The 27,822-nt window shown below is 38.2% G+C and overlaps 1 protein-coding gene and 1 long non-coding RNA gene across 5 annotated transcripts in view; one reads left to right on the top strand and one right to left on the bottom strand.

Annotated features, from left to right (window-relative positions):
* Positions 1–27,768, bottom strand: part of CTTNBP2NL (CTTNBP2 N-terminal like) — a 51,776-nt gene extending 24,008 nt beyond the window's left edge. The window contains exons 1-3 of one of the 2 annotated variants that reach the window (XM_027058345.2): positions 27,661–27,768; positions 15,050–15,173; positions 12,022–12,129 (exon numbers count right to left, since the gene is read on the bottom strand). In XM_027058345.2, coding sequence (XP_026914146.2) covers positions 12,022–12,120 — 99 coding nt within the window. In that variant the 5' untranslated portion in view covers positions 12,121–12,129; positions 15,050–15,173; positions 27,661–27,768. Of the gene's footprint in view, positions 1–12,021; positions 12,130–15,049; positions 15,174–17,897; positions 18,029–27,660 lie in introns of those variants that run through there. The other variant, XM_027058346.2, reaches the window with a different exon arrangement.
* LOC113599193 (uncharacterized) overlaps positions 23,020–27,822 on the top strand; it is a 62,990-nt gene continuing 58,187 nt past the window's right edge. The window contains exons 1-2 of one of the 3 annotated variants that reach the window (XR_008295137.1): positions 23,020–23,641; positions 25,892–26,012. This is a non-coding gene — a long non-coding RNA (uncharacterized LOC113599193). Of the gene's footprint in view, positions 23,642–24,112; positions 26,013–27,822 lie in introns of those variants that run through there. The other 2 variants (XR_003419917.2, XR_003419916.2) reach the window with 2 other exon arrangements.

Below are 27,822 nucleotides of genomic sequence, written 5' to 3'. Positions count from 1 at the left end.
TGCGAATAGTTTGGTAGAACAGATACATTACTCTGCTTTTCTAAGGAAATAAATGCCCATATAATAAAATTTCCTGCTTCATTCTATTATGCTCCCTGTCCATAAAGATTTTCAGCAAACATACAAGATGGTTTCCTTCTATCTTTCAAATTTTTCCTAAAACTAGCTATACTGAAATACTAAATGATGGACCACAGGCTTTAATTTTATAAGCAACCTCTTTGTCTTTCTTTCTCTTCTCTTTAAGGGGAGCCACTAGAAATAACTTCTGATTAATCCCAAATCACAAGGCTAACACATGCAAAGAAGACACAATAAGAGGAAGTCGAAATAACAGGAATAAGCTGTTTCCCTTTTTTACTTGTTTTAGTTTCAGGCTGAATAAATGCAATGAAATCCCCCACTGTTATAATCTTTTCTGAAGCCTCTCCCCAATGGCTACAGAACGATGTGTTCTCTAAATAGGTAGCATTTTACAAGCTAAATTCCCCCTTTCTTTCCTCAAAGTCATACAAAAACCAGGCCACAGAAAGATGTCAATTAAATGAGAAATTTGCTTATTTTTTGGAACCTTCACTCTTGAACTGCTAAATTCCATAGTTTGTAATATGAATGATGGCATGTGCTAAAAAGTTGTATAGCAAGTAGCTGATAATCAGATGATTATTCTTAAGAGCTGTTATACATGCGGCTCAATGTCTTCTTTCCTTCTCTTTTTTCTTTCTTTCTTTCTTTCTTTCTTTCTTTCCTTTCTTTTCCTTTCTTTTTTTTTCTGATGTTTATTTTTGAGAGAGAGAGAGAGAGAGAGAGAGAGAGAGAGAGAGAGAGAGAGAGCACACCAGTGGAAGAGGGGCAGAGGATCCGAAGTGGGCTCTGCAATGTCAGCAGAGAGTCTAATGCGGGGCTTGAACTCATAAATGAGCCGTGAGATCATGACCTGAGCGGAAGTCAGATGTTTAACCAAGCCACCCAGGCACCCCACAATGTTTTTCTGATGCAAGAAAAGACACTTAATCACTTAAGAATGCAGTCTACTTTTTTTTATAAATACCCGACTCATAAACAGCCCATATATATGACAGCCTTTCCTGCTTCTTTTGGCTCTTCTCTGCTAGGGTACCCACCACTGAACCTGGTAACATACATGCCTTTTAGTAATTTCATTCCCTTTCCGGGACAGAACATTTTTGGGGAGCTCCTACCATTCTCAAAGGAACCAAGTCAAGGGGAAGCAAAGAAGAGGCTTTGTGAGATGTATTTCCCTATGCTCACTTTTCTGTGCATTATTTTTTCACTTACTATATCTTAGAGAATGTTATACATAAAGATTTCTCATTCTCTTTAATGACTGCATAGTATTCTGTTGTGTAATCATACCATAATTTACTTGGTCAGAACGCTACTAATACACACACAAGTTATTTCCAGCATTTTGTTGCTATGACCAATATTGCAATAAATGTCCTTACACATACACTTTATTATATAGGCCTAAGTACATCTGTAGGATACATTTCTAAAAGTAGATAATGAAACTAGGTTAGTAGGATCACAATCTGCCTTTAATGAAAAATAAAGTATATAAAAAAAAGAAAATAGTGTTGTATAGTATGACATGGTATAAATATTATAGTAAGACATAGAATTACTATATATTTAGTGAAATTTTTGTTTTAATCAATACATATATGTGGGTGGGTATGGACGTCCTGAACTGTGACAAAATGATGGAACGTATTTCAAAATGTTTAAAAGATACCTCTTTAGACTCTGGTATGATGAAAAGGTATTTTTATCATAGCCTCCTTTCTTCTTCCCTTAAACTCTATGATCTTTTTATTGCATAGCTTGGGAGCTTAGGTTGGGTTTCAAGCAGAGACAGTTGAGTTATTTAGAGTGGGTTGGAAAAGAATAATATCAACAATATCAGGAAAAACAAACAGGGAAGAATTTAACTGTAGTTCTAATTAGCTCTAGTATCTTTCCCTACAAAGTGAATAGTATGTGACTAAATTATTTTCTTAGGGCATAACTATTAATAAACAGAAATCTGAACAAGAAGCTGCTATATAAAATTATTGCTACCTAAAAGCAAGTATTTCTAATTCTAAAGTAATTTACATATAATACAGAAGTTTTAAAGAAAAAAATTAAAATTTGCATATGATTCCACTACCCAGGGACAACTACTATTAACACCACAACTACAAATTTCAATCTATTTGTTTGAGTCCTTTTTCTGTGTATACACACATGCACACATGTAATTCTTATGATCAAGATTAAAGGATATATTTAATGTTATGACCTGCTTTGCAAATTTAGCATTACACTGTAGGAACATTATTACTATGTCATTAAAACTTTTTCATATGCATCATGTTTTAAAATAGCCGTGTAATAGTCCACCACATGGATATATTACTAATTCATGTAGCCATTAACCAAGGGTTACTTTTTATAAAGAATTAATTGGAACTAGATCAATATAACTATGTTATCATGAGCTGTTTGAAGGTAATTGGAAGTAACTTACAGAAAATTTTTTCTGTAAGTAGATTTTTACATAAAGCTATTTAGACTACAGCAACTCTCCTCAATAAATAGGTGTTCTGAGATTAGTAAATTTAATAAAAGAAACCAGTATTGAATTTTTAACTCAAAAACATAACAGAGAAGTAATACTATGTCTACCTATTCTGCAATAACTCACTCTGGAGCAGCATTCAGATGTAGGGTTGTTGCCTATAAATAAATCCTCTTTAAAATGAATTATCTTCCTGTGGTCCAAATTAAGAAATAATTAGGAAATAATAAAGAAACGGTATATATATTTTTTCTAAATGTTGATTTAAGAGAGTGTATGCATGCAGGTACAAGTGGGGTTATAGCAGAGAGAAAGGGAGAGAGAGAATCCTAAACAGGCTCAGGTGCTGTCAGTGCAGAGCCCTACATGGGGCTGGGGCTGGATTTCACGAACGTGAACCGTGAGATCATGACCTGAGCCGACATCGAGTCGGAAGCTCAACCGACTGAGATACCCAGGCACCCCAAGTATACTTGGGTGTCTATTTCCTGACTAGTCATATGACATAACTAAAATACAATTTAAATCATTCAACATGAAAAGATAATCTTTAATCTTCAATTAGATTACTTCTGTTACTCCTAGGAAAGAGATAATAATATTCTATCAGAAGGTGAAAAATGAACATGATGTTTGTTTTTGCCTCTTTAGAAAAATTATTTATCCAAAATAATAAAATTATTTATCAAAAAATAAGAAGGTAATAGACTATTAAAACTAATAAAGACAAAGGATAAAAGCAGCTTTAAAGGGAACAGTGCATAAAGCACCAGAAGTATTCTGTTTCTTTTTTTGAGATGTTTATGATTTTTAAATTACTATTAAGTTTTGCCATTGGAAAAATAATTACTGAACTCTATTCAGCAGAATTTTAAAAATTAAATTACAGAATTATAATTTCTAAAAAGTAGTAGAGCAAAGCTGAAAAAGCTACTACACATCACACTACTTGATCAAGAGAAGGTCAATAAGGGGATGAAGCTCTTTCTCAGATATTATTTCAGACACAGAGCAAGGACATAACCAATTATCTTCTCAATTGATACAGCAAAAGCACAGGACAAAATCCAATATTCATTCCTGATAAAAACTCAGCAAATTAGGAATGGAAAGAAATAGCCTCAACTTGATAAAGAACATCTGTGAAAAACTTACAGCCAACATCATATTTAATGATGAAAAACTGAGCATTTTCCCCCTTTCCCCTTGTCAAGAACAAGACAACGATATTCTCACCACTCTGACATAGTACTGGGGGTTCTAGCCAATGCAATAATGCAAGAAAAATAAAAAGCATTTAGATTAGAAAAAAAAAAGTAGAACTGTCTTTACTTGCAGTCATGATTATTTGTAGAAAATCCAATTATTTGTATAAAATAGCTTTTTATAAAAAAGCTATTAGAACTATTAAGTGAGTGTAGCAAGTCTGCAGGATAATGAATCTATATGAAATCAATTTTATTTTTGTATAACAATAATAGTCAGAAATTAAAATTAAAAAATAACACCATTTATAATATCATAAAAAATAGGAAATAGGGATAAATCTGACAAAAGATAGGAAAGACCTATACACTAAAAACTATAAAGCACTGCTGAGAGACCTAAATAAATAGAGAGAAATACCATTGTCATGGATTAGAAAATATAATATTGTTAGATGTCTATTCTCCCCAAATTTATCTATAGATTCAATGCAATCCCAATAAAAATCCCAATATGATTTTTGGAGAAACTGATGAGCTGATTCTAAGATTCATATAGAAATGCCAAGGAGCATGAATAAACAAAACAACTTCGAAAAAAACCCCACAAGTTGGAAGATTAACACTATCTTATTTTAAGATTTACCACAGTAATCAAGAAAATATGGTACTGGCATCAAGGTAAATCAATGGAACGAAACAAAGAGTCCAGAAACAAACCTACAAATATATGGAAAACTGATGTGACAAAGATGCCAAGGCCATTCTACAGAGGAAGGATAGTCTTTTCAACAAATAGTGTTAGAACAATTGGACATCCGTATGAAAAGACTTTGATCCATATGTTGTACTATATAATATATTAATTAATTGAAGTTGTATCATAGATCTAAGTGTAAAGCTTAAAACTATAAAATTACAGAAAAAAAAAAACATAGGAGGAAACCTTTCTGACCTTGGTTTAGGAAAAGAAGCAAAATCCATAAAAGAAACATTGATAAATTGGATTTCATTAAAATGAAAAACTTTTGCTCTTCAAAAGATATAGTTAAGAGAATGAAATGACAAGCCACCAACTAGGAGAAAATATTTGCAAGATATGTATCTAATAAATGACTTGGATCTAGATAGATCAGAAATCCTCAAAACCCAATAATGAAAAAACAACTCAATTTTAAAAATGGCCAAAATTTTGAACAAATCAGAGAACAATATAGATGGTGAAAAAGCTCATGAAAAGATGCTCAACATCATTAATCAAAAAGGAAATGCAAAATAAAACTACAGTGAGATATTATATACCTATGAGAAAGGCTAAGATTAAAAAGAGTGGCCATACAAGATGCTGATGAGGGTGTGGAGCAACGAGACTTAGACATGACATACATGACAGGTGGGAATGTAAAGTGACATGACCACTTTGGAAAACAGTATGGCAGTTTCTTAAAACAACAACAACAACAACAACAACAACAACAACAGCAACAATAGACATACACCCACTAGGTAATACAGCCATTCCATTCGTAGGTATTTATCCAAGAGAAATGAAAGCATATGTCTATACAAACCCTGGTGTGTGAATGTTCAAAGCAGTTTTATTTGCAGAAGTCCCAAACTAGAAACAATGAAAATGTTCATCAACCGATGTGGAGCATACATACAATAGAACACCACTCAGTAATAAAAGGAATGAACTATTAATACAATAAAAACATGGATAAATCTTGGGGTGCCTGGGTGGCTCAGTCGGTTGAGTGTCCAACTTCAGCTCAGGTCATGATCTCACAGTTTGTGGGTTCAAGCCCCGCATCAGGCTCTGTGCTGACTGCTTGCTCAGAGCCTGGAGCCTGCTTCAGATTCTGTCTTCTCTCTCTGCCCCTCCCCCGCTCACACTTTGTCTCACTCTGTTTCTCAAAAATAAATAAAATGTAAAAAAAAAAAAAAAAATTAAAAAAAAAAACATGGATACATCTCAAGATAATCACACTGAGTGAAATAACAGGACAAAAAAGGGTACATTTTATAGGATTCTACTTATATAAAATTCTAGGAAATGTAAACTAATCTCTAGTGGATTAGTGGTTTGGGTGCGGATGTAGGAAGGAGTGGGGATGGTTACGTAAAAGGGTTACAGAGGAATATTTGCAAGGGGAGATTGGATATATTATCTTGATTGTAGTAATGGTTTCATGAGGGAATACATCTATACATTGATACTTATCAATTTATATACATTAAATATATGCAGCTTACTGTATGTCAATTATACCTCAATAAGCTGTTTAGAAAAACAAAATATAGGGGCGCCTGGGTGACTCAGTTGGTTGACAGTCTGACTTCAGCTCAGATCATGATCTCATGGTTCATGAGCTTGAGCACTGTGTCAGGGTCTGTGCTGACAGTTCAGAGCCTGGAGCCTGCTTCGGATTCTGTCTCCTCCTCTCTCTGCCCCTCCCCTGCTTGTGCGCACACTGGCTCTCTCTCACTCTCTCTCAAAAACAAACATTAAAAAAATGAAAAAAAAAAAAGAACAACAAAGTATAACAACAGTATGCCAAATCAAACAATAGAAAAATACACCAAGAAATCAATGGGAAAAAAATCGATTCTAAAAAGGCTTCCACATTGTCCCTGTATTTCCTGTTTTCATTATAGCGGTGAGGGGGGATATAACATAACATAACATCTGTTTCATGCCCCAGAACACACCCTTAACCCTTGCTGTCTGAAAATACACACTTTTGGTGGTGGGGGTAGGGATAGATCAACTCAAAGCCAACAATTCCTGTAAGAAACACAAGCTAAAGTATAAGCCCTGTTGACAACAAAGACTTAATCTAAAGATTAATCTTTCTTATGAAGAACAGCATTATTATCAGTATTTCTTGCTTTATGGAATATACTTTTGTTCCAAAATGGGTGGACTGTAAAACCTATGTTCTAATAATAAGAAGAGTAAATGAACACTGAGCATCTCAAATAGCATTTGGTATCTCATTTAATCCTCCCCAAACCCGTATCATTTTACTGATAAAGCTTACAGGGTAAATAACTGGCCTAATGTACACGATTAAATAGTAGTGTGCTAACCTTTTGATTTGAAAGCTTCATGCTCTTAATAGCTACACTTAACTGAATATTCTAATTGATAGTTTTGTAGACTGCCTAGTAATTATCTTTGTTTCTTTTTTTGAAAAGCTAGGATTTCATTTATGTACTTTACTCAGAGAGTGTAGGAATTAAAAATATCAGCCAATCCACTAAATAAATAGATAAATAAATAATAAAATATGTCCCAAACAGCCCACTGATTTCTTTTTTTCTCTCTCTTTCTTTTCTCTTTTTCTTTCTTTTTCTTTCTTTTTCTTTCTTTTTCTTTCTTTTTCTTTCTTTCTTTCTTTCTTTCTTTCTTTCTTTCTTTCTTTCTTTCTTTCTTTCTTAGTTTATTTATTTATTTTGGGGAGGGGGGAGGAGCAGAGAAAGGGGGAGAGAGAATCCCAAGCAGACTCCACATTCAGCACAGAGCCTGACATGGGGCTTGGATGCTCAACCAACTGAGCCACCCAAGTGCCCTTATTTTCCAAAATTTTTAAATGGCCATGATGTCCTCTGTCTTCTTCTGGAGTAGTCAGTCCTTGCTGGGAAGCCATCTCCCAGATCTGCTTGGAATTAATGAGCTGAGGCTCTCTTGCTCAATTGTGTGATTCCACCCCAGCTTCCCCTAGACAGTTGGTTCATGAGCAATGTAATTTGCTTTTGATGTGGAAGGGACTCCTATAGTGTTCTTATTCATGAAGACAAACTGGTCAAAGAGAAAGACTTTCATAAAGAATGTTTTTCTCTGACATAATCCCTTGTAAAACAGAAAATCACTTTATATAAAAGTTCAATTAGGACCAAATACAGTATAAATGGCCTCTGTAACAATTAGACTTGAAATACAGAAGAGCTGAATATGACACTATTTTCTACTGACTTTCCTGGTTCCATGCCAAACATGTCTTGGCTGCAACAGAAGAGTGAGGAGGCTTTTATATCTTGGGGAGAAAAAGAACATAACCACAGTGGGGGCTCTAGAAGGGTGTAGTTGCAATCTGGCACTTTAGCAGAGATTCTGGAAAATGAATGAAGCTCTTTTATAATTATAACTCTGTATGTAGGATCTGGGAACTTTATAATAAATATAACCCTATAACCCTATATAAATGCAACCCTTGCCAATGTGACCTACTATTTATTTAGCAGCAACAGTGAACCATATGGTTTTATTCAGAGATGCAAGGTTGAAGAGCAGATTTTATGTCCAGAAAAAAAAATCTATTTTGAAGGTAAAGAGGGAAAGACAAAGGTAAGCTCTTTTACTTAAACAGAAAGAAAAAAAACCCATCATAACTATTTCAAAACCTTTTCAACCCACTAAGCATGAATTACTAAAGAATAATAAAGGAAGAAAATTAGTAAGCTGCCTTATTAGTCCAAGAAGTCCAACAAGTTGTCAAACAAGAATTATAGAAATTATAACAGTAAAATCTTTATAGGTTACAGAACCCAAACAAATAAATAAAAATAAAAAACAAAAAGCTATTCTACAAATAAAAAGAGAGTTCATTTGAACTTTAAGAATCTTGTATGGCAGTTGCTTTTCTTGAAGGCCTGAAACAGTTTTGACCCCAGCTGCTACTTACTTTATCTAACAATAGACTGCTTCAAGACGTATCACTTCTGGCCAAGCTATTCATTTCAACTTAAACTGCATATAGCTCAAGCCTCAGAAGATAACTTTATCACCTCCGAGCCGTATGCAGACTAAACACAACACTTGTGCCTGATTCTGAATGGTATCTTATATCCAAAAGTTCCCTTAATTATAGCTCTTCCTTCTCAAGCTGCTCTTTCAACTTGTCAGAAGCTGCCTAAAGTCACTAACATTGGATCTATGCAGAAAAAATATATTTTAGGAAAACATGTGCAACAAGGACTGACACATCTGTTGACGTTAAAACCAGAAGGCAGTGTGTTGCGGCCACATGAGAACAAGCTGTAAAATTTAGTAATTCACAACATTCACTTTAAAATGTTATGGCAATCTTTTATTTATTTATTTATAATTTTTTAAGTTTATTTATTTATTTTGAGAGAGATAGTGTGAGTGGGGGAGATGTAGGGGGGCAGGGGGGGGTGTGGAATCCCAAGCAGGCTCTGCACTGTCAGCACAGAGCCTGATGTGGGGCTCGAACTCAGTAAACCCTGATATCATGACCTGAGCTGAAATGGAGAGTTGGACACTTAACTGAGCCACCCAGGAGCCCCTTATGGCAATCTTTTAAAGCAACAAATCACAATGGCACTGTCATTTCCTCTATTCAACAAATATTTATTGAGTGTCTATATGTTAGGCACTAAGCTGGGTGCTGAGGGTATAATGATTAGCAAAATGGGCACACAAAAGCTCTACAAGTTTGTGTGGTTTCTGAGGCTGAAAAGCAAAGAGAAGGTAAGGTCAGCCTGATTTTTCCATTAGAGGCAGCCAGCCCCCCACCCCTACCTCAGTTGTGGAAGGGTTGAAGTCCACAAGTTTCTGTAAAAGTCACCTGTAATCTGTAGGGGGAACCGCTTCCTGGAGTCCTCCTGCCCATAGCAGTAGATTCTCAGGTGAGTCTGTTTAACACATTACCAAACTATTGTAGTTTTCTAAAATCTGATTGCTATTTATAATGGCTCCTAGAAAATGCTTTCTGGGTTTTAAAAGGAGCCATCACCATGAACCAAGAGCTTCCTGGTGCAGCCCAGGCAGTGAACTCTTCGGGTTCTAAGCTGATGACGCCTATCCACACTAGAGCCAGGGTCACAGATGAGAACCAAGAGAAAGAAGTGGGAAAACAACAGGCAATAGGAGTGAGGATTGAGGAATGAGCTCAAATTTTCCCCAATTCTTTTTTCTCTTCTCTTCATTGAGCAGATAAACCCGGGATAAAAAATGGGAGGGTGTCCTGGGTTTAACCAGGTTAGGACTACTGGTAACAATGGGATAGGGTTATGAAAAATAGAATAGTTTCCAGCGATGTACAGGGAAAGAAAGAAAATTCACCACTAGTGACAAAAGGGAAGGCCTGTGGAGGTGGCAAAAATGAATCGCCAGCCAGAGTGAACATTTATATGCAATATGTGCTGGCAGGGGAGTCATTAAAAAACTAGGCACTGTTGAGGGCAAACTAGAGGCATCCATTCATATTATTAGCAACCAATGACCGTTCCTTGGATATGGCATATACAATATGCACTGAAAGAATATACATAAAGGGAAAAAAAATGAATCCTACACTGTTGGGAGTATTTGCAATGCCGGGCAAATACTTGCAGTGTTACACACCAATACTAGTTATTAATCATTTATTCTTATCTCAGAGAAGGAAGCTTTGCTCCAGAAAGACTAAATGACTTGACCAAAGTCATAGTTCTAATTACTGGTATGGAAGGCAAAGACTCAGGCAATGACCTTTAACATATGTGCCTTGGCACGTGTCGAAGCCATAAACGTGATCCCCTGGGAAGCCATGCAAACCAAGACTGAAGTAAGCAGGGAAAGGAAGAAAATATGACCAACTCCATCCCCCCACATCAGAAGGGAATCACCTCATGCACTCTGGAGAGGGAAACCACTGGAAATTACTTATCACACGTTACAAAGCCACAAGGGAAAGCCAACAAACAAAAATCCAATAGTTTTCAGTGATAAACTACCCTAAGGCATATTTATTAGACAGAAATGTCAGTCTTTTTCGGTCAGCCTTGAAAGACAAACTAGCACGTCACTTTAAATTTAATAGCATATGGAAATAACAGGTTTAGATTTTATTTTTATCACAATTATAATTTCAGAATAATCCAAGAAAAGACTACCCAGGTTTGACTAAATGAACACATTTACTCTTCTATCACTGCAGGAAAGGAAAAGGCAAGCTAGAGAAGAGAAAAGCTATAGCTTTTTGTATGAACTCGACTGAGTGGTTATTGTTAGCTACTCAGGAAATCACCGATTCTCTGAGCCTCCTGGAATGGCAATGAGAAAATTATCTTTGTTGCTATAAAAAATGTCTTCAACAATGGAGGGTGATATGAACACATATGAAATATTAATGCAATATTTAAGAAGGAGCTAGGATAATTTTGAAAAGGGAAAACAACAAAGTACTTCATAAACCTTTTACCAGTGAGCTTCAAAATGTACACTGATAACAGAGAACAAACTGAGGGTTGGTGGGGGTGGGGCAAATGGGTGATGGGCATGAAGGAGGGCACTTGCTGGGATGAGCACTGGGTATCATATGTAAGTGATGAATCACTGGGCTCTACTCCTGAAGCCAGGACTACACTGTATGTTAACTAACTTGAGAAGAAAAAACAAAACAAAACAAAACCAGATGTATATTGATACAAGCTCTAACTACAACTGGAAACTACAAAAATCTTGTTAGATCCTTAGACCGGGTGCATTTTGCAGGGGCTCTGCTCTCTCCAGCATGCTCAAGTCTCTCTCCTTTGGTCACTTGTCCTCCTTCTCCTCTTCCTGCTGCTCAGATACTCTTACTGTCTTTTCTTCGCCTCTCCAAGTCTGATCTCAGGACAGATTGGGAAACATTCTTACAGAGGTGTAAGGGATTCACAATACCTGAGTTATACTCCCTTGTATTTTTTCAATTAGACTTTGTTTTTTAGAGCAGTTTTAGGCTTACAGAAAAATTGAGTGGAAAGTAGAGTTTCCATATAACACACACCCACTTCCCCCCCTTGTGTCTTAGCAGATATCACACACTAAAACAAATGAATCCTTCAACAGGGGTCTAGAAAATCCAGAGATGGTCTTCATGGAGTCCTTTATCTCCCAGATATTATACACTGAATTTTGGTATATGGCTGTATATATATGTTTTTAGGAAGCAGGTTTCATCAGGTTCTGAAGCAATTGGCATTCAAAAATGGCTAAGGCCTCTAAGCTAAAAAAATGACGTTCAAGATCCAGACTAAAGGAAATATTTTGGAGTCAGAAAGGCTTTACCAGTGTCCCTAAAATCATACCACGCAAGGTAGCTGCGGGAGCAAGTATCAGTATGTATATCCAGGCCTCTAACTTCAACATGGGCTATAGAAATACCTTGGTTAAAGAAATTACAACCAATGCAATGACTTTCAAAACATACGATGACCTCTTTTCTTCTTTTAACATACCTTTAAAGCCTCTATCACAAGGTCCCTTGCTTCAAGCTCTCCTTCAAGAATACTGAATAGTGTTAGGAGTTCAGGCTTGCTGAGTTTTTCCAGATTCATCCTGAAAGCCTAAAACAAAGACAATGATCAGACAATCTCCAGAAGACAGAGTTGGTTTGATACGGCTAAGGAAAAAAAATAAAGTGAGTCACACAAGGAAAGAGCCACAATCACAGCATAAAATGCCTTAAGGCAGCAAATGGTTAGAATTAAGTTTAAAAAAAAATGGGAGCTTTCTGATGTTAATCATAAACTGAGCAGTAAGAGAAAATAAAATTCACCTTAAGTATGAATTTCGTCATCACTCACAAGGATCAATTTTCCATCATTTTTCCTCCAGGCATATTTACAAACATCCTGGGAGGTCTCAGAAAGAATTAGTCACTAGTTTTGTTCACCAGAAGTGCAGGTAAAATTGTGTTACAGTGAATACTATTTCACCGAAAAATTGTTAGAGCATGAAAAGATTTCTCAGTTTTAGATAACCGAATTCCTAAACTGTATATAAAACATTCTGGCATCCCTCTGAAGTTGGTTGAAATGAAATTTAAGCAAAGAGAATGTCTGGTGGCAGTATGGGAGAAATTTTTCTTTTAAACTGTCTGTCTACTTTCACAGGGAACCTCAGTGCAACCATATACAAACACACTTTTACGTAGTTTCTCAAAATATATTGTCGTTTAAACATCTTCATTGGACAGGCTACTACTAACTGAATTTATCTGACTCCCCAAGTTCCCGTTTCTGTGAAGTCCTGCATCTTTTGAGACATGTTAAATGGCAAACCGCATAGCACAAACTCAATCCTTTCCACAAGATTAATTTCTCAAAAGCCACATATAGACAGAAGTTAGATTGCCAGACAATTTTCAAAGGGTCTTCTGACAGTGCACAGTGAGATACATTTTTGAACTTCCAAAGCTGAGTAAATACTCCTTTCCTTCTTCTGTATTGTACTTGCAAATTGTCACTTCCATATAGTTTTCTTTAAAGGGAATTGCAACATGACAAGTTCACACACCCTCCCGTAATTCCCAACTCTTATGAGCACATTAAATTTTAGGAGGCACACAAAAGAGTCATTGATTCCTTCCAGACCTACTGCCTCTAAGTGCAGGAAAGCATGTAGGAAAGGCACACTTCACTGTGTTGTCAGATTATGTTCCAGGACATGCTGTACAAATCTTTTGCCACACGGCAAAATATGTTCAATCAAACTTCCGCTCTGCTGACTTTCTAACTACTGAGTTTTAGCAACTAGTGAGTGATCCTCACTTCAGCATTACAGAAGACATCTCACAACAGGTATTTTACAAATAAATAAAAACAAAAACAAAACCCCACACCTAATAAAGCTACACTTAATTTAAGCTATGTCGGAAAGAGGGGCGCCTGGGTGGCTCAGTTGTTTAAGTGTCCGACTTTGGCTCAGGTCATGATCTCATGGTTTGTGTGTTCGAGCCTCACGTCAGGCTCCATGCTGACAGCTTGCTCAGAGCCCAGAGCCTGCTCTGGATTCTGTCTCCCTTTCTCTCTGCCCCTCCCTGGCTCACACTCTGTCTCTGTCTCTCTCAAAAATAAATAAACATTAAAAAAAAATTTAAAAAAAAGATATGTTGGAAAGAGCATGCAGCTTTGCAGACAGATGGATGTCAGGTCTGCATCTTCAAGTCTGCATCTTCTAGTTGTGGGATTTCTTTTTCTTTTCTTTTTTTTTTTTTTTACGTTTATTTATTTTTGAGAGATAAGAGAGAGACAGAGCATAAGTGGGGGAGGAGCAGAGAGAGAAGGAGACAGAGAATGCAAAGCAGGATCCAGGCTGAGTTGTCAGCACAGAGCCCGATACGGGGCTCGAACTCAAAAATCAGTTGAGTCACACTGGTTTCTTAGATAAAACCCTTCCCCCTCTTCCTGAAGGTTTCATATTTTAATATCTCAGAAATTATAAAGCAGAGGGAAAATCTCATCATTTTAAGCCCATCCTCTTCCCTCCCATGATGTTCAGCAGAATAATGGGCATCTGTGAAGGTACTCTGTAAATACCAACTACACTGAGTAAATCAACTGGATGGAGAAGCACCAAAGTAAAGATGATGGTGTTCAGACATATTCTTTTTTCCTTCAGTATTTTTGTAGTCCTTAAATACTCTTATTTAGAGATCTAAAACTGGGGCTTAAGGAAGCAATGTGATGTGAGTAAAGCATGACAGACGGTGGGGGGGGGGTGAGGAGTATAGAATTTTAGTCTGGGCTCTGCTACTAAGCAACTCTGTGGCTTTGAGGACAAAAAGTACCCAGTTAGACTGGCACGCAGTCTCCTCACAGGTAAAATCAGCCTAGATAATCTCTGAAGTCCTTCTTGGTTCCATTTAAGCTTTCATGGGTAAAAATCAAGAATTGTTAGAGAATCCAATGAACTAAGACTAAAGTGAATATACAAAGAACTAAAACCGACTGTACCTAAATCAAAGTCTTGGATCTGCTGTAATAAATACACATCCTCATAAAGGAGTAAAATTGAAACACTCTTTAGAGCCACTTTAATTATAAAGGAGTCCAGCCCTGACAAGAAAAAATTCCATTCTTTGTCAATGGTATAAAGAATAATATTCTTGTTATCTACATTTATAAATCACTTCTGCACACAAATTTCAATATCTGGCACATCCTGCCAATATGTGCCCATTCACCCAGCTTAGTGTCTACATGAAGTGAAGACAATGCAAATCTGACACAGGAGGAAGAAAAGGGCCACAGCTATGTGACTGAAAAGCAATAGGTCTGTTTGTACATATCCCCATAAACTTTCTTTATCAATATTAAAATTCAACAGTTCTTTGCTGTTCTTTATTATTTGAATCTAATCTCAATACACAAGACATCATGATAAATTTAATATATGAAAGATAGTAAAACCGTACTGTTGCAGGATGACGGTGATATTCCTGGGAGTGGGGACGGAAGTGGGGGTGGGGGGGGTGATACTGACCTGATAATCGGTGGTCACACTTTAGTCCTCAAGTATAAATTCTCAAGGTTTTCTTCAGTTAAAATTTGGGAAAATTGACAAATGTACTCAAAATGTCATCAGCATGGTGGAAAAGTGTCCAATGCTGCAAAATAATAAGAAATTTATTGTCTATGTGACCATACTATAAACGATTTGATAAATCCCATGAATGTCAACTGTCATTGCAGCTGGTAAGGCCTGACAGGTATAGGTTGACACAGTAAGAAGAAAATAGCCACTTCTTCAAGTTGAGGCTGAGTAATATAGGAAACATACCATGAATCTCACTTCCCTTTTGCAATTATCATTAGGGAAGGTGAGGGCTTTCAAAATCTTTTTTTTAATGTTTATTTATTTTGAGAGAGAGTGCACGCGAGTGGGGGAGATGCAGAGAATGAGGGAGAGAATCCGAAGAGGGCTCTTTGCTGACGCAGGGAGGGGGAACTCAATCTCATGACCTCATGACCTGAGCCCAAATCAAGAGTCAGACACTTAACCAACTGAGCCACCTAGGCACCCTCAAAATCTTTTTTACTTTAAAATGTCCACTGCTGTTTCAAGGACTAACTTATGAATGTCCTAGAAGAGAAAAGACAGTCTCCCTGAATTGACAAAAGCCTATTTGCTTAAATCGCCATGATTTATGCACAATATGCTCAGAGAAAAATAACATAATTACAACCGAACTTTTCAAACTGCTAAATTTGTGTAAGGTTCACGCTTATCCCCTCACCTCCTGCTAATCAGTGAACAAACAAATCAACCTGTCACCACCTGGACTTTGTCTGTAAGGCTAATGACTCATCCCAGCTCCTACTTTTCCTCGTTTCTTTTTTCAAACATTAGGTGTTGAATTATATGCAAACTTTTGGTGTATGTTTTCCTAATAGTATATCAGACCCAGCAAGCTTTTAAAAAAAAATGATAGGCTTTAAATTTTATTTGATAAACCATAATTTTTGTCTTGAACTTTATGGCACTCAGTCTTAAATGAAACTCCAGTTTCTGCCTAATATATAAATTACGTGGCCCAAGACTTTCAGAAAAAGGCTGCTGCTAGCTCCAAACTAATCATCAGAAATATGATTGCCAGATTTTTGGCATGCCATATTGTAGTCTACAGACATGCTCTCTACTTGTTTTCTAAATGAGCTGTTACTTGTCACTGTCATCATCCATTAAGTGACTTTGAAAGACAAGATCATTTCAACCAGATGCTCAGCTCATTCCTTCCATTTGAATCTCTCCAAGATGCAACTTTCCTTAGAGTTTAGTGGCAGATATGTTTGTCTAAGGAACACTGCAGTCTATAAACTTGAAATAAAAACCAATGGTGGACAAGTTGTCTGGATACATTATCATATGCTGTGGTACAGCATACTAGCTGTAGCTATTATATTAAGCTTTATAGTTTTCTCAGTTAAAAAATAAATACAGGGGCAACTGGCTGGCTCAGTTGATACAGCATGTGACTCTTGATCTCAAGGTTGTGGGTTCAAGCCCCACGTTGGGTGTGGGGCCTACTTAAAATAATAATAAAATAAAATAAATTTAAAAATATAAATATATATATAAGAAAAAAAGATAAATGATACATATTTTAAGACCCTGGAAAAATAAGCCTATTTATGGGATAGGTACGAAACTTATTTTTAGGTTATCAATAAGTGATTTCAAACATCAGTTTTGCCCAGAGGACCATTCGGTCTGTTCACGTGCTACTTTCCATCAAGTAAGGGCCAACAGGAGTGCAGGAGTCTTCTCCACAAACTTTTATGTGCCAACAGTCACAAGGGCTGTGGCTCTCAAGAAGGGCACCCTCATCCACCACTGAACTTCCTAAATGGCACTGCCAATTTTGCCCTGAAGGTGCATTGCCGTGGCTTGGGCTCTGTTCATTTTATTCTGACCTTTTCCCTTCCCTGGATAATGCCCAAGCTCCATTCATTCTAGTTCTGGTCATTCCTTCTCCTTCTTGAGGAGGTCCCAGCTTTTGCTCTGGAACTCTGAATGAATCCTCCAGGAGAGCAGGCGTTGTTGCCTCTTCACCACAGAGATTGGTTGGCAGAAAAAGAAACACCCCAAACAACCTCTATAGCTGTGTAAGCAGTAGGGCAGGGTGGAGTGGAACACAAGAGGGATGTTTGTCTATCTAGTATCAGGGCATGTGTATGTCTTTATGTGGAACCGAAGGCTTGATTTCTAAATGGTGAATGATATGGGGCATGAAAGAGGGAAAACAACATTTTTGGATGAGTCTTAGATATTTCTGGATATAGAAACACCTAAAAAAATCTACACAGATCTGTTTTCTTTTTTTTTTTTTCCTTAAAGTCAACTTGTCTAGTATAAAAAACAAATCAGTTGTTTTACCCAGAAAACCATGCTTGCAACACTGGATAAAAATCACTTCTTTATTTTATACTCAGATGTCAAATTGAAGAAATTTATACTTGGGCTACAACTGACTGGGATTCAGGCCATTTAGTAAGTTTTTAGTATTAGCAATAAGATATGAGCAAAGATATAAAGCAAATTTGCTTCAATTATGTAAGGATTTTCACATACATATCAGCTAGGCCAAGGAGGCCAATTAATTCTTAAAATTCAGAGTCAACACTGCCACACAAAATGGGTGTTTTTTTGACAGCTTTCTACTAGATAATGTACTTCCTTAAAAACCCAGAATATATGGAATTTAAAAAATCAAATGAACATGTCCTATTTATAAACATTCAATCTAAATATGGACAAAAATGCACTGCTATTTTTAAAAATGTATCCAAAGCATCCTATTATCTGGGGGTGGAAGGCGTTGACATATTACCTTGACTATCTCAAAAAGATTGAGGTTTCTCCAGCCTCTGGCGCTTCTGGTTTTCCAGAAGCGTTATTTATGCATCTGGGGATAAGAGTGTGATACCTCTCATTCCACTTTTGGCATTTTAGGATTAGGCTAGGGGAGAAAAACATGTCAAAATACTATTAGAAGATAATTTTCTGACCTAGAAAGCATATCTTTTGTACATTTACCTAAGAGAGCTGTTTTTGCTATTATTATTTACAAAGATTCTAAAACCAAGGCATAAAAACAAATCTCATTTTATTGACTTCTACAGCACTAAGCAAATTAAGCTTTACTACATATGTCAAATCAATCTTTCAGTTGAAGATAAACGATATTCCGGACTATTTGGATCCTTACGTGTCTATGTGTTACAATTTAAATGTTTGGACTAAATTGGGTGCCTGCCCTCATTCATATATTGAAGTCCTGATCTCCAGGCACCTCCGAATGTGATGCATTTGGAGATAGGGTCCTTAAAGAGGTAATTAAGTTTAAATGAAGTTATTAGGGTGGGCCATAATCTAATAGGGCTGTGTCTTTATAAGAGGAGGAAATTTGGACACAAACATGGGACAGGGAAAGACCACGTGAAGATGCAGGTGGAAGATGGACATCTCCGAGTCAAAGACAGAGGCCTCAGAAGAAACCAATCCTGCTGACACATTGATTTCTGACTTCTAGCCTCCGGGAATGTGAGACAATAAATTTCTATTGTTTAAGCCAGCTGGTCTGTGGGACCTTGCTATGGTGGCCAGAGCAAACTACTGCAACATGCACTTTTAAACGCTATTGGAACAGCTAGATCTAAGACTTCCCCTTACCGGGAGAGTGCTGGAACATATTGCTCAGAATGCCTTTTGTTTGTCCTATTGCTATCAATTTGCTTTTTCCAGCCACACTATAGACAGTGTTCTATAAAACAGGATGGTTTTGAAACAGTTTCGGAAAATACAAATTTCAGGATCCTGAAATGTAATATGAATAACGCACTTAGAAACTGCAACAGTGCTAAGGGATCAAGATGCTTGTGTATCCAATACTGTCAATATAGACTTTGAAGCAGGCCTCAAGAAACCAGTTCTGGGTCAACATTTAAATATACTTTCAGTTCTCTATTCAAACACATTCTATTCAAAGCAGATTCTAGGATACCAGATTTTCTGGATTTATGCTTGGTACAGAAATGAATGATATAATTGAGCCTATTGATGTTGATCACCACCACCTCAGAGTTTTATAGCATAGTTTTCTAAGAAGAATTCAAGCAGGAATAGTAATAACAAAAAAGACAAACATTTATTGAGCTAAATAAAAACAAAACAGAAAAGATAAACATTAATGTGTTCCAGGCAGTGTTGCAAGTACTTGACGCAAATTAATTCAATCCTCACAACAAGCTTGGATGATAGATGCTATAACCATCGTCAACCCCCCCATTTTATAGATTGGAAAAGTGAGGCACAGAGGCTAAATAACTTGCTCAAAGTCTCAGATCTAGTATGTGGCAGAAATCGGACTTGAACCAAGGTAATTGGATTCCAGGGCCTTCCTTAGTAACTACTGCTACTTGGTAACCATCATTCACATCTGATCTCATTTTATCAGCTTTAGGAATTGTGTGGTAGAAAAACCTCAGCCAAAATGAGATTCACAAAGCTGGAAGGGACCTGAGAAATAATCTAATTCAGCATTCTCCATTTTACAGATGAAAACTGAGGCCAGGGTTGTTAAGTGACTTACTGAAGATTATAGTTACACAGTAAAAGTAGGTCTAACACTTATGTCTTTTTAAGATCCAGTCTAATCCACTTTCTGGGACACCATGATGATATCAGGTTTTTGTTTTGTTTAGCTCTAAGACTTAGGCATCTCTAGTTGTATCTCTCTGTGTGTGAATGTCTGTCTCTTTATCTCACTATGTGTATATGTCTATTTCTCTCACTGTCTCTCTTATTTGTTGCCAACAAGATTTATATGTATATTGAGGAAAAGAAGGAAGTGGCTCATGCCCATAAACAAACATTCAAACATCTCTTCCCCAAAACGAGGACATTTAGCACAAGGCTATTAAAAACAAGTCTGTCTACCTGGCTATCTGTTTACACCCTTTCAAGTACTCTCATCTGAGACAAGACCGAACCAGAAGAACTACATTAGTTAAGCTACTGGAATGTATGTTAATGAAAATGAATAATAGATTTTATGTTAATATTTTGCATTAAAAAGTATGTCATTTAACATTAGAAAAATACCAGAAGCATGAAGTATATTTGTATATTTGTAAGTATATGTCACTTGGCTTTCTTTAGTTAAAATGAAATTATAACATGATTTCATTGACATATGTATGTGTATCTGTTTGTATTATCTATGTCCATCATTCCCCTAAATTTTTGTTTTTCTGAAATAATGCCACTGTGAGTCGTAAAATACCACAATGAAGGAAAAATAACATATAGATTGATTTTCTTTCCAGTAAAATGATTCATGGGCCACAATTCCAGGAGCAGCCTGAAATGCAAAAACCCTTCATATGTCAATGTAGAAGGAAGTCATGGACTCCATCAGGATTCCAAACTGGAAAGAAACAGAATGTATAGTATGGAGGATGAACCAGAAAACAGTCAAGGGATTTGTGTTGTAGCCATGCCCATAACCCGCCTCTCTGGGAACTGCAAAAAATCCCACAATGAATATTATAACTGATGGTGGTTTTTTTACTTTTTAAATTCTGATTTCCAAATTTTTTTAATGTTTATTTTTGAGAGAGAGAGAGAGAGGGGAGGGGGCAGAGAGGGAGGCAGAGAATCCAAAGCAGGCTCTGCACTGTCAGCGCAAAGCCCAAAGTGGGGCCTGAACCCATGAACCCCTGAGATCATGACCTGAATTGAGGTTGGCCACTCAACTGACTGAGCTACCCAGGCACCCCTTAAAGTGTCTTCTAAATCAGAGATTATTGATTTTATTTTTTTGTTTGCTTGTTTTTTGTTTTGTTTTGGGGGGGGGGTTTAAAAAATTTAACAATTTGGTATCAGCTGAAAATTACCAACAACAGACCGAGCAATTGTTCTGTGCTCCAAAGTTCTTCAGGGACAGTAATTCTCCTAAGAGGCAGCATGTCAATGAAAAGCTGCATGCGCTTTGGAATATGACACGCCCAGGTTTGCATCCTGGCTCTGCTACTTCATAGTACCTCGATCCACTTAACCTTTGAATTTGTTCTTCATCTATAAAATGGGATGACACCACCGACTCTAACAGGATACTGAACAGTTAAAATGAGTGACTGGTCAGTTCTCATCCCTGGAGTACATATTTGGTTTCATCAGCAAGGATAATGAAGTTTTCCTTTTGCGATGAGTTGCCAGTTTCTATCATTCGTGTTGTCTAATTTAGAAATCAAAAACAAGTTTACTCCTGACTTGGCAGGTTGATTTACTCCAGGAAGGAGATGGCCTGGCCAGTTTCTGGGAAAGTCTGGGAGAGACACGGTTCAGGCCAATGGTTATCTCCATACTTGGGCAAAGAAAAGGACATTCTTCTGCCTACACTAGCTTTTTGTGACTTCCAGACACAGGTGAAAACCGTATCTTTGCTTCCACAGAATCTGTATAGCTTTTAATTAAGTCACAATACATTTTTAAAAGTTTATTTATTTATTTATTTTTGAGACAGAGAGAGCAAGCAGGGAGGAGCAAAAAGAGAGGGAGAGAGAGAATCCCAAACTGATGTGGGGCTCAAACTCATGAAACATGAGACCATGACCTGAGCTGAAATCAAGAGTCAGACAACACCTAACTGAGTGAACCAGGCTCCCCTAACCAAGTCACAATTTTAACTTAATGACTGAGAAATTGATTTTCTAAACATATCACAGCTATTTTTTACATTATATTAAATGCATAGTGCATATGTATCTATATCCATAGTCCAGGAGCAGTTATCACATTCAACTGTTCTGTTTATATATCTGTCTTCTTAAGACTTTGTTCTCTTAGACAAATCCTCTGTCCTAATCAACTTGATGAAACTTAGCACCTAGCAGTGTGGTTCTCAGGGGTATTCAAAAAATGCTAGTTGGAAAAGAAATGTACAGCATAGTACCTTGAATTACAGCCAACAAGACTGGACTTTCTCTTTTAGCAAATGAGAAGCCAGTAAACATTTTTAACCAGGTGAGTATCATAGTGAAAGCATAGTTTTAGGAAGGTTAAGGCTTGAAGGACAGAGCTGATTTGATGTATGGGAAACTGGAAACAGGAAAAGTAGGCAGGAGAAAACTTTAACAGCATAGGTATGAGGCTAAAACGTGTGAACTAGGATGGTAGCAGTAAGGATGCACGAGAAATACCGATGCGAGAGACTCCATGCAGGATTTACAGTAACTTGGTACTGGCTCCATTTAAGGAGGTGAGAGGGGAAATAATCCCAGATCAGCTGAGCTTGTAGACTGTCTGACTCGAATAATGACGCCATTAACCCAAACAGGGATGTTAGAAAAGGAACTGGTTTTGGGGGAAAATGATGACTGATATGAGGCATGCTGAATAAGAAGTTAATTATTCAGTAAACTTCCCAAGAGGAACAAATGCGTTAAGAGTCAGTGTGGTGAAAGCTAAAGGTCTAGAAGTTAAGTCTTTAGGGGGTAAAGCCTTTTAAGAAAATTTCTTCTGTGCCTTCAATTTAAGAACAAGAGGCAATAGGAAGAAACTGATACATCAGACTAGACCTGATCATTTTTGTACCCCCAAATATTAGATCGCTGAAGAACCAGACTGGTTCTTTCGTTACTCCTGTACCACCTGCCCCAACAGTAAGGACTAGTTAGCAGAAATGGAGAGATAGGGCACCCCTACCTTCCACACCTCCCCACAACAAAGTTAGTGCTTCTCTCTTCTTTCTGCAGCTTACCTGTCACTTACCCTTCCTTCTTCTCTCCTTTATAACTTACAGTGCCTATCTCTTGTTAAAACAGTTCCTGGCTCCTCCTGGCTCTCGCCAGTCCTGGGATGGCAGACCCATAGAACTCTTCAGCCTCACCCTCCCCAAGCAGCTTTATGCAAAGGACCCAAGCAGATGCTCTCAAGGCTCAGGGTCAGAAGGAGGGGGGGGGGGGGGGGGGTTGGTGTGTGTAAACCCTGTCATCCTGTGCTGTCCTATTTTCCTTTCTAGTTTCTACTGAACTCAGTAACAATTAAGGATAACATTCTTTGTGGCTCGGCAAGTCAGAAAGGATTCATTGAGCAGAAGGGATACATTTAGATTGGGAACTCTGGCTTTGGACCTGAAATACAGACTTTGGAAATACTTGGCAGGGAGGAACCATATTACTGCATTCTCTACTTCAATGCCTGCTTGTAGTCCTGTTTTCCTCAACCCACACACCCCTGTCCTGGATTCCCCCCACCTCCACTCTTAACTGCCGTCCATTGTTTCTTCTCACCTGCTCCTAGGATTGCTCCTTACTTTGGGGGACAATGGGAAAGTTGTCTTCAGAAGGCAAAAACCACTTTTGATCAAAATTACCACGGAAAATCCTTTAAATCTCACAGAAGGTACAACCCTGTATCGTCACAATGTCCACAAAACCACGTATATGACTCTGAGGATGGAGGCACTTAAGACTGTAGAGTTTGGAGTGTGACAATGGACAATTCAGAGAAGACACCAGATGGTTGAATCCCTTGCCTTTCTTTTTCTCGGGCCAGAAAAACTCAAGAAAGGTAATTTGCGTGACAAAATTATGAAACCCAGACTCTATGAGACAGACACACACACACTCTCCTAAAAATCCTTGCATCAGATGTTTGAGATCATGACATGTATAAGCTTTGTTTCCCTCAACTCAGGAATCTTAGCTATATATTGAAATACTTAAAACCAACCGAATGAAAACTAAAATCATACACAAATTCTTCATCTTTGCTAAAATGCTAAGGGAGTAAAAGAATGTTTAATATTAAATTCTGTAACTCACAGGAAAGTGCTAAAAATGACAGCAATAACACCTACTAATATTGTGTGCTTCCTACATGCCAGGGACCTTGCTCTGTGATATATATATATATATATATATATATATATATATATATATATATATCATATGTATCATATAGATATCATACATATATATGATACATATAATATATATATGTATATGATATATATATATATATAATTAGTTCATGTAAACCTTAAAAAAAAACCTCTAAAAATTATTTCTATGTCGCAGTTGAGGAAAATGGGATATGGTGAGATAGAAAACTCTGCCTTTGCCTGGGTCACAGAGTAAAAGAGCCAAAGAGTTGGGATTTGAACCCAGGTTTGCCTTTGGAGTCTGTGCTGTCAATTTCCATACTCCATGGCCTCACGATAAATAAGCCATTTTCTCACTGAAATGCTCTGAACTGAAACTTAGAGGATGTGATCTTTAGTTATTAGGAGCAAACATTCAGGAAATAAGAAAAAATAGCCTTTAGAAACAAGCTGACAAGCCATTCCGGGGTCAACCACCACAGACGGGACAGATTTCCTCTAGAAACAAACAAATAAATAAATCCCTGCTTCTCATATCATGCCACCAAACACCAATTCAATGGCAATCCCTCAAAACACCACTCTACTCCACTCAGAAAAGCCAAGAATTCCAAACCTGTTCTGCAAATTAACTGGTAGCACTGCAAACATGATTTTGCCAAGACAAAAATCCACTGTAGACTGAACACATTACGCCCACCATAATCAGTTTGCATGATTCTTTTATTTATTTACTTATTTATTTTAAGAGAGAGCACACGCATGCGTGGCAGAGAGAGGGAGACAGAGGATCCGAAGCAGGCTCTGCACTGACAGAGCAGAGCCTGATGTGGGGCTTAAACTCCCGAACTGCAAGGTCACGACCTACGCTGAAGCCAGACGGTTAGCTTAACTGACTGAGCCACCCACCCAGGCACCCAAGTCTGCAGGATTCCATTCAGGAACCCAATACTATTTGTGTCCCTATTCATGTATTTAGGGCTAGTTCAGAAAAGCACAAAATCAACTAAAAATTCACTTAAAAAAATTCCCAAAGTAGCTCAGTAACTTGTCAAAATCAAACACTCAGAACCTGTTCTTAAAAAACAGCAATCAGTTCCTAGTGTGCTCTCTTAAATTTACCTCATTCCACTCAGGTCAGATTCTTAGAAAAATAAAATCCTAAAATGACTAGCAGTGATTACATTAGCAAGTCTGCTTCAAATTTCATTACAGCAAAATTATACATGTAAACATCAGACATTTTCATATAGGAAATTCAGCATTTTAAAGTCACTTAAGATACTGGAGTTTCATAAGACATCAGATAGGGAAAATAAAGTTACATCAAGGCAAAAAGAAGTGGGCTGCTTATACTAAGTTTATACCTTATCAGTAATTTGTCTTTCTAATCTACCCTAAGGGGACTGCTTCAAACTAAATTCAACAAACACTTACTAAGTCAAACTATGTCCCAGGCACAGGGAAAGACACAAAGCTTTTAAAAAAAATTACTACTACCTGCTCTCAAAGAATTTATAATTTAGTGACACAGATTGGACATATACATAAGTATCCTCTGCGTACAATGTTTTTCTTCACCTAATGACCAAACAGTTGTTGAAAAAGGCAGAGGAAGGATTTCCAAGACCCAAACATGTATCAGACGGGTCTTGCTTATTATGCCAAATAATCAAAGAGAATTATTTGCTCTTTCCTCTCTCTCATTAAGGCCCTGGTAATCACCCCTGCTTTGGTTTCTTTAGTCTCTTACCTTAGTTTATTTTCTGTTCTCCACTCATGTAATAAGATATATCTTTTTGGGATTTCCTGTTCTGCTTTTAGCTTTTTCCGCTGCTATTGCTGGGGGCCCGTGTCTTACCCTCCTATCGCAGTACACTTTGTGTTTGCTGGGGTGACCTACCACACAGATTTTTCTTTGTGCTTTTTTATTGGAGATCTGGAAACAATCACGGAACAGATCTGTGAGCACTAAGAGTGGCTCTGAAAACTTCGAATCTAACTATTGAAAACTAATAATCTTCCGGAAGTCTACCTTCAGAAAGTCTAATCAGGAAGGTAAGAGACGGCGTTATAATTGCCTGCTATGATTCCAACTCCTTGCATCTCATTGCTATGAGCCTGGCTACAGAGAACAGTAGTAAGATGGACTTCAGAATGAGAGCAAAACAATGTTAAAAAATACAGCAAATATTAATACCTGGAAGTGCTACCAATAGATGATTACTGGGGATTCATTGTCATTAACATCAGGCTAAAATCATCCATATTTTGCACCTGCTGAAATGAAGGTCAACTTGACAAAGCCTTTATGAGCACAGTACAGAGACACTTCTTGGTAGTTACAAGTATGTAAATAGCCGGAATTAACCTTGCTTTTAATTATCCTGATCTCTGAGATTTAAAACTTGCTCTTACTTTTCATCCGCTAAATGTTGGTAGGTGATACTGGTCTTGTAAAACCAATCAACAACATCATGTATGTATCAGTTTCCCCTGGAGGGAAAAACCCACCATAAAAGAAGGGCTAGAGAGTAACCAAAGGCCTAGGGACCGGATTAATCATAAACCTAGATGGCTGAACCTGAATTTTCCTCAAACACTTCCTGTCTTTTGTTTCAACAGAACTACACCTTCAAGGTTAACTGCAGTCTCCCTGAGCAATGGACCAGCCCACCCTAGAGTGGGAAACACTTATTCCTAATCCAATGCTCTTTATTTACTTATCGACACTGTTTTAACAGAAAACACGCTCCTATTCACTGACAGTCAAACAATATACACTGCATTCTACCCACGAAAGGCCAACTCTGCAGATATCCAACACACCCACCTCAATGTTAAACATAAAAGGATGGTTTTTCCTCAAGTTCCTAGGGCAGATACAGGATAGAAAGCAAAAATGAAACGCAACCCAAACCTAAAAAACCCTCGGAAGTTAGGTTCTCCCTCAAGGAACAGACTGAGGGAACCTTCCACTGAGGGAAGGTACCTTTAAGGCTGATGGGGCAGTGGGGAGTTACTATTTCTCCTTCCTCCAGAGTCTAGAACAGTCCCAAAGCGGGTGAGCTCTCGATCCCTGCGCCCCCCACCCCCACCCCGGGAACAGAGGATCCGAGGGGCTTCAGGAGGAGGGCTGAGGATCAGAGAATGGGGGATGGGAAGAACTGAAGTGGGAGAAGGCCGCTTCGTCTCTCAGAGCTGGTTGTCTAGGTCGGATCTTGATTTCTGCTTCGCTCACTTCTCTTTTTTGGAAAACAGTGATTTTATTTTACGCATGAAACTAGCTCTGATCCCACTCTAGCGAGCAGGGACAAGTGTAGGGAGGGATGTCTGGCCTGCCGGGGGTACAAAATGGGGGCGGGGGCGGCGGCGGCAGCCTAGAGAATGGAAACCTGTGCGCCCTCCCCAAGACTGAGGTGCTGGGCTAGAGGATCCCTTAAGCGAGGGGTGTCAGGAGGGAAGCCCCTTCTGCGGAGCTGGGATTGACCGGGGACAATAAGTAGCTGCGAGGACCCTCGGAGGATGAGGAGCCGCCTCCTCGGGGAATACCGGGAGGCGGAGGAGAGGGCCCCGCCCCCTCAGGGGATGGGAGAGAGTGCCAGTTGGGACTGTGGCGGGACGACACCGGTAGTCCTACCCTTGCTTTTCTCTCGGGAACCCGGCCTCCCAGCCACCCCCAAACCCCAGCCCCGGTGGCTCCTACCTCTTCCCGGCGCTCCGGGCTCCGCTCCCCGCCGCCTCCGCCACCCGCTCCCATCCACAGCCCCCGGAGACCCCGCCCCTCAACCGCCAGGCGGGGGCACTGGCATTCGCCAGGGCCAATCGTCACCTCGCTTCCTCAGCCCAGTCACCAATGCGCGCGGGC

This window comes from Acinonyx jubatus, chromosome C1 (assembly GCF_027475565.1).
Source record: "Acinonyx jubatus isolate Ajub_Pintada_27869175 chromosome C1, VMU_Ajub_asm_v1.0, whole genome shotgun sequence".
NCBI classification, from domain to species: Eukaryota; Metazoa; Chordata; class Mammalia; order Carnivora; family Felidae; genus Acinonyx; species Acinonyx jubatus.
The sequence above is the reverse complement of the archived record's forward strand: the minus strand, read 5'-3'. Positions and strand labels throughout refer to the sequence as shown.